A 14,587-nucleotide genomic window follows, 5' to 3' on the forward strand; every position below is an offset into this window, starting at 1 on the left:
GCCATCTGTGGTCTACTTCCATGCTGTATGACTCTAAAGATCAATAAGATTGTAACATTCTTAGAGTCAAAGAGTCATTTAGCAGGGAAACAGGCCCTTTGGCCAAACGCCCATGCCGATCAAGATTCCCCATCTACGCTGGACCCATCGGTCCATGTTTGGCCCATATCTAAACTTTTCCTATCCATGTACCTGGCCAAATGATTTTTAAATGTTGTTGTTGTACCTGCCTCAACTACCTCCTCTGGCAGTTCTTTCCATGTACCCACCACCCTCTGAGTGAAAAGGTTGCCCCTTAGGTTCCTATTAAATCTTTCACATCACACCTTAAATGTACTGTATGTCATCTTGTTCTTCATTCCCCAACTCTGGGAAAAAATTGTGCATCCACCCTATCTATTCCCCTTATGATTGTTTAGTTTAGTTTAGTTTAGTTTAATTTAGTTTAGTTTAGTTTAGTGTAGTTTAGAGATACAGTGTGGAAACAGGGCCTTTTGCCCACCAAACCCACACTAACCAGCAATCATCCCATACACTATCACTATCCAACACACTAGGGACAATTTACAATTTTTACTGAAGCCAATAAACCTACAAACCTGTACGTCTTTGGAGTGTGGGAGGAAACTGGAGCACCCGGAGAAAACCCACACAGTCACGGGAAGAAAGTACAAACTCCATACAGATAGTACCCGTAGTCAGGATCGAACCCAGGTCTCTGGCGCTGTAAGGCTGCAACTCAACCGCTGTGCCACCGTGCCGCCCATATAAAGTACCATTGTAATGTGGGAGGAAACTGGAGCACCTGGACGAAATCCACGCAGTCACAGGGAGAATGTACAAACTCCACACAAATAGCATCCGAGGTCAGGATAGAACCATGGTCACTGGCACTGTGAGGCAGCAACTCTACCGCTGCATCGCTGTGCTGCCCTTAATTACCAGAAAAAACGTGCAGAACGAAGTGCCAGCTATCCTGAGGGAAACTTTAAAAGGGACCGGCCACTGGATGTTTCGATGAGTCTTTCACCCCTATAACCAGGTCAGATGATCAGTTTGCACATCAGGACCGCTGCAGCGCTCCACCAGAGCTTCCTCGGGCTTCGCCCTGCCCGGGCATAAAGCACCATCTTTCGGGCACTAGCACTATTGTATAGGAGCAAACAAAAATAATTTATTTTCTCTGAGCTACTGGCAAAAAATAGTTCAAGTCCCTGGACAGCCCATCAGTCAAACTCAATGAGATCTTCTCAGGGTTTAGTCAGTGCTCAGTCAGGCTGGGAAATGATCTACCTTGAGTAAATGAGTCACTCTGTTTTCTTTGACACGCTGTCGACCTGTTATTTTTGGAGCAGCTCCCCCTGGTGGTGGCTGCTGTGTTTCTGTCACTCCGATTAACCTCTGCATTTGACAGGGGCTGTTGCTGCTTCTGTTTGTGCAGAGTCCGTCGTGGGTAGAGCTGCCTGTGGCCAGGTGGTGGGGTGACGTGGCCACCTCGCTGGGCAGAATGTTTCCGCACCCCCCGGGAGCACTGCTTGAGGTGACTCCTTCTCCACTCTGTGTGAATTATGTAACTCAGCACTTTTCACGGTCGACTCTGACGTAGGAAGTAATTTCATAGAGTCATAGCGTCATACAGCATGGAAACAAGCCCTTCAGCCCAACTTGCTCACACTGACGGACATGCCAGGTCTACAGATTGACTCAACGTACTGGAGTAACTCATTGTGTCATGCACCATCTCTGGAGAAAAGGAATAGGCGACGTTTCGGGTCCATGGTTGGCTGTGGAACAGTAGACCTTTGTGGGTCCCACCTTATATTGGTCATCGTTGCCAGCTCTGATTTGTTCTGAACCTTTTCATACCTCCGGTTTCCCTCTTCCCTGACTCCTAGTCTGAATAAGGGTTTCGACCTGAAACGTCACCTATTCTCTTTCTCCAGAGATGCTGCCTGACCTACTGAGTTACTCTGTGATAGACTGTGTGATATCTCTCTGAGATAGATTGTGTCTATCTTCGGTGTAAACAAATAGCTGCAGTTCCTTCCTACAAATGCCCCATCTACACTAGTCCCACCTGCCTGCGTTTGCCCATATCCATCCCAACCTCCCCTATCCATGCACCTTACTAAATGTTTCTTAAACGTTATGATGGTACCTGCCTCAACCATCTCCCCCGGAAGCTTGTTCCATACACCCACCCCCCTTTGTGTAAAAAAAGGTTGCCCCTCAGGTTCCTATTAAATCTGTCCCTCCTCACCTTAAGCCTATCTCCTCTGGCTTTCGATTACCCTACTCTGGGTAAAAGACTCTATGCACTCACCCTCTCTATTCCTCTCATGATCTTGTGCACCTCTATATGATCACCCCTCATCCTCCTGCGCTCCAAGGATTAAAGTCCTAGCCTGCCCAACCTCGCCAGCCAATTTGATGGAAGGAAGAACAATGATAGCTCTTTCTCCAGACAGATCTGGTCTGACCCTCAGAATTCATTGCACTGCCAATAGTTTGTGCATTACACAACACTACACAATTGATGCTGTAATTCAAATAGATTAGTATGCATAATGTTTTAGTTTAGTTTAGAGGAACAGCATGGAAACAGGGCTTTCAGACCTTTGATCACCCATTCACGATCGTTTTATGTTATCCCACTTGCGCATTAACTCACTGCACCTCAGTGGCCATTTTTAACGGGGCCGATGAACCTACAAACCCACACATCTTTGGGATGTGTGAGGAAACTGGAGCCCACGAGGTCACAGAGAGAATGGGCAAGCTGCAAAGAGACAGCACCTGACGTCAGGATCGACTCCTGGTCTCTGGCGCTGTGAGGCAGCAGCTCTGCCACTGTTTTGTCTACATTGTTAATCCCTCATTGTTGGACACCAAGTGCTGGAGTAACTCAGCAGGTCAGGCAGCATCACTGTAGAACATGGATAGGCGACGTTTCAGTTCGAGATCCTTCTTCAGACACCTTCAGATCCTTCATTGTTGCTCGGTCTAAATCCTGGTATTCCCTCCCCAAAAACACTGGGAATATCTTCACAAGGACGGCTGCAGTGGATCAAGATGGCCGCTCTCCACCATCTTCTCTGGGGCAATTAAGGATGGGGCAATACATTTGGCACCCAGTTTGCAAAGAATTAATTACAAAAATTAGAGGTCTGTCCCGAGTCCAGTTGACGTCATAGTTTCTCTGTTTGTCTAGGGAATGTTTGATGAGTACATGGAGCTCTTTGTGCAGTTCGGGTACGTCAGCCTCTTCTCTTGCATTTACCCACTGTCAGCGGTGCTGATCATCTTGAACAACATCACGGAAATCCGCATGGATGCTCTGAAGCTCTGCCAGCTCTTCCAAAAACCTTTCATCACACCGGCAGCAAACATAGGCGTCTGGCAGGTGAGACATTGGATTCACCACGTTTGTTGTTTACGTTTTTTGGGGGGGGGATACCAGGATTTAGACCGAGCAATAATGAAGGATCTGAAGGTGTCTGAATAAGGAACTCGACCCGAAACGTCACCTATCCATGTTCTCCAGAGATGCTGCCTGACCCGCTGAGCTACCCCAGCACTGTGGAAACGTCACCTATCCATGTTCTCCAGAGATGCTGCCTGACCCGCTGAGTTACTCCAGCGCTCTGTGAAATGTCACCTATCCATGTTCTCTAGAGATGCTGCCTGACCCGCTGAGCTACCCCAGCACTCTGTGAAACGTCACCTATCCATGTTCTCTAGAGATGCTGCCTGACCCGCTGAGTTACTCCAGCACTCTGTGAAACGTCACCTATCCATGTTCTCTAGAGATGCTGCCTGACCCGCTGAGTTACTGCAACACTTTGTGTCCTAGGGGTCCTTGTCCTGAGCTGGTGGCTTTACTGGATGAGTGATGAGACCTTTAGGCCATGGGAGTAGGGGCTACTTGGCCATCAATAACCTTGCCGTTCAATATGATATTTGCCGATCTATGCTGGTCTCAACTTCTCTTCTGTACCAGTTCCCATATAACCACCAATTTATCAGTCTTTCAAGGATTAATTTACTTCCATCCTACAGCATTATATTTAAGTTCATAAGTTCATAAGTTATAGGAGCAGAATTAGGGCATTTGGCCCATCAAGTTTACTCTGCCATTCAGTCATGGCTGATCTATCTTTCTCTCTCAACCCCATTCTCCTGCCTTCTCCCCAAAACCCCTTACACCCTTATCCTGACACTGGGTCAGTACTCACTGGAGTTTAGAAGGATGAGGGGGGACCTCATTGAAATTGACCGAATAGTGAAAGGTCTGGATGGAGTGGATGTGGAGAGGATGTTTCCACTAGTGGTAGAGTCTAGAAACAAAGGGCACAGCCTCAGAATAAAAGGACGTACCTTTAGAAAGGAGATGAGGAGGAATTTATTTAGCCAGAGGGTGGTGAATCTGTGGAGTTAATTGCCACAGTCGGCTGGGAGGCCAAGTCATTGGGTATTTTTAAAGCACAGTTTGACAGATTCTTGATTAGTGAGGATTGGTAAACTGTTAGGGTAGAGCAGCAAATGCAGGCTTTGCCAGCAAACCCAGGCGCTGAAAATGAAATATCAACTCAATCCAGCCGAGAGCTCCCTTTACTGACCAAAAACTGGCAACTCCTTACAGAAGTGGAGCAGATTTCATATCATTAGCCTTGCTGTTTGCTTTTCTGCTGAACATGCTTATCACTTACAGGTACCTGCTAACAAGGAGCATCAGGAAAAAATAGCTAAAATAAGAATAATTTCTCTCAAAACAACTATAACAACCTTCCGCTGTACATAACTCATTACATTGAGACTGTGCTCAATGCTCTTTTTGTCAAAGACTACTTACATTGGGTTAAAGTAGTTTTTATAATTACCAAACTAATCTACTACAAGAAGACTAGAGGCACTGAACAATAAACTAACGTCTCCTGGATTGAACCCAGGTTATTCGATTTTGCTGGCATATCAAAATGTTGCCCTGAAATTCTTTTAATGAACCTGTCCGTCTCTCATTACATGTTTTTATTCCACAGACTGCTTTCGAGACCTTAGGATACCTGTCAGTCATCACCAACTGTTTGCTAATTAGTATTTCCCCTCAAGTGAAAGAATATTGTGCAGAGAGTGACATAACCTCGAATAGCTTGTTAATCTGGGCAATCGGAGTGGAGGTAGGTGAATGTCTACATGGTTCACACTTACACTACAGTACATATGTGTGCAGCATGACGTGGCTTACTCTACCACACTACAGTACATACGTGTACAGCATGATGTAGCTTACTCTTTCACACTACAGTACATACATGTACAACATTATGTGGCACAGTCTTCTACACTACAGAACATACATGTACAGCATCACGTCAGCGAACACCAAAGGAAAAATGCATTGGGTTTACATCTAATACAACTAAGAATGGAAAAGTCACAAGTTCACAAGTTATAGGAGTAGAAATAGGCCATTCGGCCCATCGATTCCACTCCTCCGTTCAATCGTGACTGATTCTGCCTCCAATTCCCATTTTCCTGCCTTCTCCCCATAACCCTAGACACCCGTTCTAATCAAGACTGTCTATCTCTGCCTTTAAAATATCTACTAATTTGGCCTCCACAGCTCTCTGTGGCAATGAGTTCCACAGATTCACCACCCTCTGACTAAAGAAGTCTCGACCGGAATCGTCACCTATCCATGATGCCTGGCCCATTGAGTTACTCCAGCACTTTGTGTCCTTTTGTGTAAACCAGCACCTGCAGTTTCTTGTTCCTACTAAGGATTAGACTGTTGGGTTACTCAGTGGAGTAGCTCTCAGACAATACAACAAATTAGCCATTGCCTGGAAGAGTGGGTTAGGTTGGCCAAGTCGATGGCTCACTGGTTCTGTTTACAAGGGTTGACCAGTGTAAGTTCTCCCAGTGTGGTGGTGGAGGGCCCTGTCCGTGTTAGTGCTGAGTGGGGAGCAGGAGCAGCAGCTGGTCGCTGGTCCAGCTGAGGGTCTGGGGTCAGTGTGGAGGATGGAGTTGCTGATGGGACGATTGTGATGGCTGGCACTGAGGGATGAAGGCTGAGCGTGAAGGCTGGGTCAGGGCATGTACCTCATGGGAAGGTGGACTGCCTCAATCGTTCATATCCATTGGACACACCAACCGCCCCACTGCTGGTTTGCCATTAGTTATGGATACAGCTCACTGTATAAATGTGTAGGAAGGACTGCAGATGCTGGTTTAATCCGAAGATAGACACAAAATACTGGAGTAACTCAGCGGGACAGGCAGCATCTCTGGAGAGAAGGAATGGGTGACGTTTCGTGTTGTTTCGTAATGTTTTGGGTTGAGACCCTTCTTTCAAAGAGGAAGACGGGTCTTGATCCAAAACGTTACCCATTCCTTCTCTCCAGAAATGCTGCCTGTCCCGCTGAGTTGCTCCAGCACATTGTGTCTATCTCAGGTCACTGAATAACACCGGTACCATACTAAGACATATGTCAGGTATATACCAATACCGGTATCAGTCATGGTATAACGCAGGTAGTGTGCTCAGATACAGGTCAGTCATGGGTATAACATGGGAACAGTGCTCAGATACAGGTCAGTCACGGTATAACATGGGAACAGTGATCAGATACAGGTCAGTCACGGTATAACACAGGTATTATGCTCAGATACAGGTCAGTCATGGGTATAACATGGGGTCAGTGATCAGATATAGGTCAGTCATGGGTATAACATGGATACAGTGCTCAGATACAGGTCAGTCATGGGTATAACATGGATACAGTGCTCAGATACAGGTCAGTCATGGGTATAACATGGGGACAGTGCTCAGATACAGGTCAGTCATGGTATAACACGGGGACAGCCACTGTATAACATGGATATGATACCTGAATGTAGGTGAATCACTGTGAAAGTCTGATGTACAAAACTGGCAAACCTGGGAACATCACTGTACAACACTGAGATAGCGCACTCCTGGGTCAGACAAGCACATCAGCTGTGACAAGTGGATCAGTGAGGGGCCAGTGGGTGGAGCAGGGAGAACTCTGGAACAACCAACAGCAGCAGCAGCTGGTTATGTGAAGTTAGAATGAAGCGTGGCCCTCAGACCAGCTTCAGATCTCTAGCCTGCTCGTCCCCGCAATAACACTGTACTCCTGACATCCAGCGATGCCTCTTGTGAATCTTCAGTGCTGATGGTGACCCTGTTCCAGCGTTGACTGGTGTTCTGGTTGTGTTTTTCAGCATGCCCTGCTGGTCATAAAGATCATTTTAGCTTTTGCCATTCCTGACATCCCCGCCTGGGTGAAGCTGAGGATTGACAGAGTGGAGTATCAGTCCCTTCACGCCCTCAAACACAAGGTAACGTACTCGTGATCTGTAATGCAGAGAGAGAGAGAGAGAGAGCGAGAGTGTAGACCTTGCAGAAACTCCTCAACTGATGTAGTGCTGTCTGTGGGGGACATCAATCTCCAAACGTGCTCCACAGCTGTGAGTATCTTGATGGTGTGGGATGAAGTCTGGTGGGGAGAGACTTATTTAAAGCACTGGAGAGAAGGAATGGGTGATGTTTCGGGTCAAGACCCTTCTTCAGACTAGTTAGGGAAAAGGGAAACGAGAGATATAGACAATGATATAGAGAGATCTATACTCCAACTGCGGCTTCACCAATGTCCTGTACAACTGTAACATGATCTTGCAACTTCTATACTGGCGCTGTTCTCTTCATCCTTCAGTTGTTTGAAGAGGATGAAGGTCCTGGCAGAGAAACAGTGGAGAACAGTGGAATCGTGCGGTCGGATTCTGCTGATAGCTTACTGCACGCAAGCAACAGGCAGCTGAACTTACTGTAAGCACCACATTAGGACTCGATGGGAAACACAGCAAGGGGAGCTCCCACACCAAACCTAACACAACGCTGCCGTCCTCAACAACCAACCTGGCTCCTTCACCACATATCTTCATCGTCTTGAATTCTTCCTCCTGTATGTATTGCTGGGGTTGTTTCTTTGTTGTTTTGTAATTCCTCAATATATGCACAAACATATTTATAAAGCACAGTTGATGATAAGCTACATGCCCACTGCAGGAGGTGGAGCTCCTAATAGCATTTCTTTAGACTTTAGACTTTAGACTTACAGCGCAGAAACAGGCCCTTCGGCCCACCAAGTCTGCGTCGACCAGCGATCACCCCATACATGAATACTATCTTACACATTAGGGACAATTTACAATTTTACCAAAGCCAATTAACCTACAAACCTGCATGCATTTGGAGCGTGGGAGGAAACCGGAACACCCGGAGAAAACCCACGCAGTCACAGGGAGAAAGCACAAACTCCGTACAGACAGCAACCATAGTTAGGATCGAACCCGGGTCTCTGGCACAGTCAGGCACCAACTCTACTGCTGCGTCCTGCTTTCCTGCTTTGTCTTTTGATTAAGGCAGTAACCATTCACAACTGTAAATTAACTCAGGCAACACAAAGTAATAGCTTCACAAGGAAGCAAGGAAGGGCAGCATAACAGCGCTCCATTACCAAGTAGCACCCTGTTCATCTGACCCTCTCATTACTCTAGAAGCTCTGGCCTAATGGGTTATAGGATACAAAATGCTGGAGTAACACAGCGGGTCGGGCAGCATCTCTGGAGGACATGGACAGATGACGTTTCGGGTCGGCACCATTCATGACCCTGTTCCTGCGCATTGCTGTCTATGTCCTACATGTTCTATATTATTGCTGATTGTCATTAATATGAATTATACTTCCTAGTTTCTTAAATCATTTGGTCCAGAAATTCTTTGTACAACTCCCAATAAAACGGAAATTTAAAAGCACAACAAGGGGCATGCACTTGAAAATCTGTTTCGATTTTTAAAAGATTTTTTAGATTTTAGATTTAGAGATACAGCGCAGAAACAGGCCCTTCAGCCCACCGGGTCCGCGCCGCCCAGCGATCCCCGCACACTAACACTATCCTACACCCACTAGGGACAATTTTTACATTTGCCCAGCCAATTAACCTACAAACCTGTACGTCTTTGGAGTGTGGGAGGAAACTGAAGATCTCGGAGAAAACCCATGCAGGTCACGGGGAGAACGTACAAACTCCATACAGACGGCGCCCGTAGTCAGGATCGAACCTGAGTCTCCGGCGCTGCATTCGCTGTAAGGCAGCAACTCTACCGCTGCGCCACCGTGCCGCCCTGTTTAATCAGGAGAGAGCAATTTGCATTCATTTCCAGGTGTCCAAGTGCCTCGCGGAGATTTGAACCCTGACAATTTGGTGGACAATTCCAAATATGATAGCACAATTTTTTGCAATATGAAATTCTCCCAAATTTTGTCAACGCCAGTGGACTGCCCAAGAGTTATCTCCAGCCATGATATTCAGACTTATGTCAAGTGAAGCAGCTTACAACCCAGTGGTATGATTTCTCAAACTTCATGTAACCCTTGCGTGCCCTCTCTCTCTGTCCCTCCGCCACCCTAGTTGTCGTACTGGTGATTACTCCGTGATAACTTTGAAGGTAGCAAACTTTAATGGGTGTAATGCATTTATTATTTTTGCTACGTTGTTCCATTATACATTGGGTGAGGTGATGGACCATATCATGCACAGCATATCAAGGAAAATAACGCACCAACTAATAGAAACACTTAGAAAGACACAAGTGCTGGATTAGCTCAGAGGGTCAGAGGATATGGAGAACATGGATAGGCGACGTTTCTGTTTGGGACCCTTCTTCAGCCATTGTTCTTTGATTGGACTGCATGTGGCTGTCGATTAGAATGATAACTTTTATGAATGAAGTGGGGGGGGGGCTCAGTGTTGTTGCCCAACAGCACCAGAGACCAGGGTTCGATCCTGACTATGGGTGTCTGCAGGTGAATTAATCTCTCACTATCTCACATTTAAAAGTGTCCCACTTGTCGTTCACCCCTTTGACCGCAAACAACCTACTGCAATCAGTACTTGCAAACTCTTGTCAAACAGGATGGCACAGTGACTCAATGGGTAGAACAGGAGCGCAGCGGTAGAGATGCTGCCTTACAGGGGTAGAGACCCGGGTTCCATCCTGACCAGTGTTGTCTGTATGGAGTTTGTACATTCTCCCTGTGGGGTTTTCTCCGGGGTGCTCCGGTTTTCTCCCACACTCCAAGGAAGTACAGGTTTGTAGGTTAGCTGGCTTCGGTAAAAACTGTAAATTATCCGCAGTGTGTCGGATAGTCACAAAAAGCTGGAGTAACTCAGCGGGACAGGCAGCATCTCTGGAGAGAAGGAATGGGTGACGTTTCAGGTCAAGACCCTTCTTGGATATAGTGTATGGGGGGATCACTGGTCAGTGCAGACCCGGTGGGCCAAAGGGTTCCACGCTCACCTCTAAAGTCTAAAGTAAAGTAGGCCACTTGGCCCATCAAGCCCGCTCGGCCATTCAATGTTTATAGCCGATGGCTTGAACTCCCCCTCTGTGTCCATACCCTGTGGCCTTAAAGGCATTTATTTTTAATTTTAATTGTTGGAGAATGATGATGAGAATAGGTTCAAATGTCCCAGATGTACGTGCTTGCTGAGAAACTTACTGCCAGCAACATGGGCCTGTAAAACGACCTTTAAAAACTCACCCAGGAGACCAACATTTTATCAGCGGTTGGCTCACTATAACCTTCCCAGTGGTACGGCAGCACGTATCTCATATGCTAATAAGTCTCTCTGCCTCTTTCCAAAGTTCTGCCTTCATACCAAAAAACAGAGGATAAGCAAACATTTTAAATATCAAACTGCAAATGTTAAATGTTCTGATGAGATCCATTCAACAGTGCGGCTGAGATAGATCGCTCATCCAATTCATATTACAACCACAATCCTTGTTATTGCTTAGTTTAGTTTAGTTTAGTTTAGAGCTCCAGCACGGAAACAGGCCCTTCGGCCCCACGAGTCCGCACCCACCAACGATTCCCATGTTGAACACTTTTCTACACACACTAGGGACTATTTACATTTATACCAAGCCAATTAACTTACAGCCCTCTATGTCTTTGGAGTGTGGGAGGAAACTGAAGATCTCAGAGAAAACCCACGCAGTCACGGGGAGAACGTACAAACTCCACACAAACAGCACCCATAGTCGGGATCGAACCCGGGTCTCTGGCGCTGTAAGACAGTAAACCCTACCACTGCGCCACCGTGCCGCCCGTGTTGAGCTCTGTTCAATGGGAAATGGCCGAATAAAATGGCTTTCAAGCTTCTTCCTGATCTTAGATTCTATTTCAGCACTCTATAATCATCCCGTGTACATGAACGGATTCTTTCGAAGAACAGATTTCTCCATGCAGCAGAGGGAAAATATTGGAAAATAAAGTTTGCAAGGAACCAATAAAAAATATTAATGTGCAAACTTCATTACAAATGATTTGACTGGAGATAAGTTACATCTCATCTCATAACCTCCGCACCCTCCTATCACCACTGCACCATGAGGTTGTTTCTACACAAATGATACACCGAGGTGTTTTTTGTCTGTTGCTGTCTAAATGCAAATTTGCTCCATACATACTGACTGATATAGTGGTTTCATGCAATAGCAACACATCAGCATTGAGTTGAGCAGATAGGGCAAGCACCAGTAATAAATGCCACAGTCTATAAAAACTTCCAATCACATTTCATTGCAAGCAGGCAACAGCGAGAAGTGGAGATAATCAAATGGATCTGCGCATTTCAAATCATCATCGTGGAACTGAATGAGGTAAAGCACATACAGTACATTTTCAAGTAAGCAAATTCACAGCTTACTGAGAGAGGCAAGAACGGAGATTGCGGGAGGCTTGACAAAGATCTTTGTGTCTTCTCGAGCCAAAGGCGAAGAGGTCCTGGTGGTCTGGAGAATGGCTCAGGATGATTAGAAAAGAAACTGCAGATGCCGGTATACACCAAAGAGAGGCACAAAGTGCTGGAGTGACTCCGCGGATGCGGCTCATGCAGCATCTCTGGAGAAAAAGGATGGGTAACGTTTTGGGTCGGGTCCCTTCTTCAGACTTATTCTTGAAGAAAAAGTATCTGAAGTAGGGTCCCGGCCCAAATCGTCACCCATCCTTTTTCTCCAGAGATGTTGTCTCACCTGCTGAGTTACTCAGGTACTTTGTGTCTTCGGAATAGCTGATGTTGTTTCTTTATTTAAGAAAGGAAATAAAGAGAATCCAGGGAATTATAGTCTGGTGAGCCTCACGTCAGTGGTAAGGAAGCTAGTGGAGAGGTCTCTTAAGGATAGGATTTACTCCTATTTGGAAGAGAATAAGTTAATTAGGGACAATTGGCATGGCTTTGACATGGCAGATCGTATCTGAGTCACTGGATTGAGTATTTTGAGGAGGTGACAAAGGTGAGAAGGGCAGTGGGTGTTGTTTACATGGATTTTAGTTAGGCATTTGATAAAGTTCCCCATGGTAGGCTGATCCAGAAAATCAAGATGCACGGGATTAACAGTGACTTTGTCGTATTGATTCAGAACTGGCTTGCCAGCAGAAAATTGCAAAAAGTCACAATGAGAGTGCAAAGACTGGGAAGGAAGTGTGAAGTAGAGTGAATGAGTTCAACAGAAACAAATGAAGGGGGAGAAAGAAGCCCGGGTTAAGAGAAGGAGAAACATGTAGTATTGGTTGATATCATGTTAAGAATTGCAACATGTGACCTACAATGTTGCTACAATGGATAAAAGTTGTCAGGAAGTCTCAAACTGTAGAAACAAGGAACTGCAGATGCTGAAGCTAGACACAACAAGCTGGAGTAACTCAGCAGGTCAGGCAGCATCTCTGGAGAAAGGGAATAGGTGATGTTTAGGGATGAGACCTTTCTTCAGACTGAGAGTCTGGGGAGAGGGAACCTAGAGATATGAAAAGGTACATCGAACAAATTAATGAAAGAGATGCGAAAAGGCAGACCAAATGATGATCAAGGAAAGGTGGAGCCCAAGGTGGTCCTTGTTGACTGTGGGGAAGGGACCTTTCTTCAGACTGATGTCTTTGCTCCTGAGGATGTCTGTCTATCTCTGCTGTGAAATCTACTGCAAGAAATGCTACTTTGCGAAATTCAGGTTCCTTCGTAAATAAGCATAAAGCCAAGTGCTGGAGGAACTCGGCGGGCCAGGCAGCTAAAAGTAAGACTAAAACTAAAGCCAGGCACCTTCTGTGGAGGGAGCTGGAGGGATGACTCCTCGGGGTCGAGATCCTTCCTCGGATCCCCTACCATCTTCCTCCACAGATGCTGCCCGGCCTGCTGACTCCTTCCGTCAGTTCGGTGTCTGCTCAGGTTTCTAGCATCTGTGACTCAGACGACACAGCATCTTGTGTCTCCTTCAGAAAGTAAATACTTTGGTCCATTAGTTTAAATTCCTCGCCGTCCTCCAGTTGTTTAGAGCGAAGGGAAAAGAAACCGAGCTAAAAGTAACTGGACTAAAATGATCACTCCTTTAAAGTCTCTTGCTATTGTATAAACTGGAAGAACAAGTATGCAAATTTATAATTGAGGAATATCAGTGCCAGAGGGCACTCATTTACATTTATTGCTTCATTAAAGGAGTGTTCAGACTCAAAATGATTTAACCTTGTGGTTCATTTAACTCATCAATACTGTGCATGGTTTTCTGCAGGAGATGGACAGTGAGAGAGAGGCCTTTTATGTGAAGCCGAGAGCAGTCATTCATTTCGGAAAGTAACCTTAGGATATTTGAGTGTAGCAAAAGTTCATTTCTGGAAACCACGGATGTTTAGACTTAGCGCGGAAAAAAACAGGCCTTTGGCCCACTGAGTCTGTGCTCACCAGCAGTTACCCACACACTAGTCTTATCCTGCACAGTAACGACAATTTACAGAAGCCAATTAACCTACAAAACTGCACGTCTTTGGAGGGTGGGTGGAAACTGGAGCACCCAAAGAAAACCCAGGCGGTTCCAGGGAGAATGTACATACTCCATAAAGCAGCACCCATAGTCAGGAATGAACCAGAGTCTCTGGCACTCTACAGCTGCTCCACTGTGCTGTCCCTAACTGTGCAATATATACCAGTCACATCTATTTTACTTTGACAGGACATTTAGATCCGTATCAATAATTGCGCCCCTCTGACCTATGATCAGGAAAATATATATGACAACTTCCCATGAAGTTGTAGAAGATGATTTTGTTTGGAGGACAAGAGGAGAGAGGGAGGAAACGCTTGCTTTATTGATAGCAGGGGCCAGAATTACATGGAGCTATTGCAGCCGTGAATTAAAACCACAAGCACAGGAGGAAGCACAGCAGCTTCAACAGAGCAGAGACCACACACTAATGTGACCTTTGCGACAGAGACTGTCACTCCCGCATTGGTCTCTTCAGCCACAAGCGACGCTGCTCTAGCCGAGGTGTGGAGCAAGCAGCCAACTAGGATGCATCACCCATGGTCAGCCATGACCGAGGGGGGCCTAAGAAGAAGGCCCAGAATTACTTGGAGGTATTGCAGCTGTGAATTAAACCCACATGCACAAGAGGACATTTTCTACATTTTCCAAATTCTTTTATTTTGATGTATTTTGAAACAGAAA

The 14,587-nt window shown here is 46.0% G+C and overlaps 1 protein-coding gene across 1 annotated transcript in view; it reads left to right on the forward strand.

The window, feature by feature from the left end:
- ano10b (anoctamin 10b) overlaps positions 1-8,803 on the forward strand; it is a 70,930-nt gene extending 62,127 nt beyond the window's left edge. The window contains exons 12-15 of the mRNA XM_078400482.1: positions 3,212-3,403; positions 5,040-5,177; positions 7,249-7,365; positions 7,740-8,803. Of these exons, the coding sequence (XP_078256608.1) occupies positions 3,212-3,403; positions 5,040-5,177; positions 7,249-7,365; positions 7,740-7,856 (564 nt within the window). The 3' untranslated portion in view covers positions 7,857-8,803. The remainder of the gene's footprint in view (positions 1-3,211; positions 3,404-5,039; positions 5,178-7,248; positions 7,366-7,739) is intronic.
- Positions 8,804-14,587: the final 5,784 nt, after the last annotated feature.

This window comes from Rhinoraja longicauda, chromosome 6, assembly GCF_053455715.1.
Source record: "Rhinoraja longicauda isolate Sanriku21f chromosome 6, sRhiLon1.1, whole genome shotgun sequence".
In the NCBI taxonomy this organism is placed as follows: domain Eukaryota; kingdom Metazoa; phylum Chordata; class Chondrichthyes; order Rajiformes; family Arhynchobatidae; genus Rhinoraja; species Rhinoraja longicauda.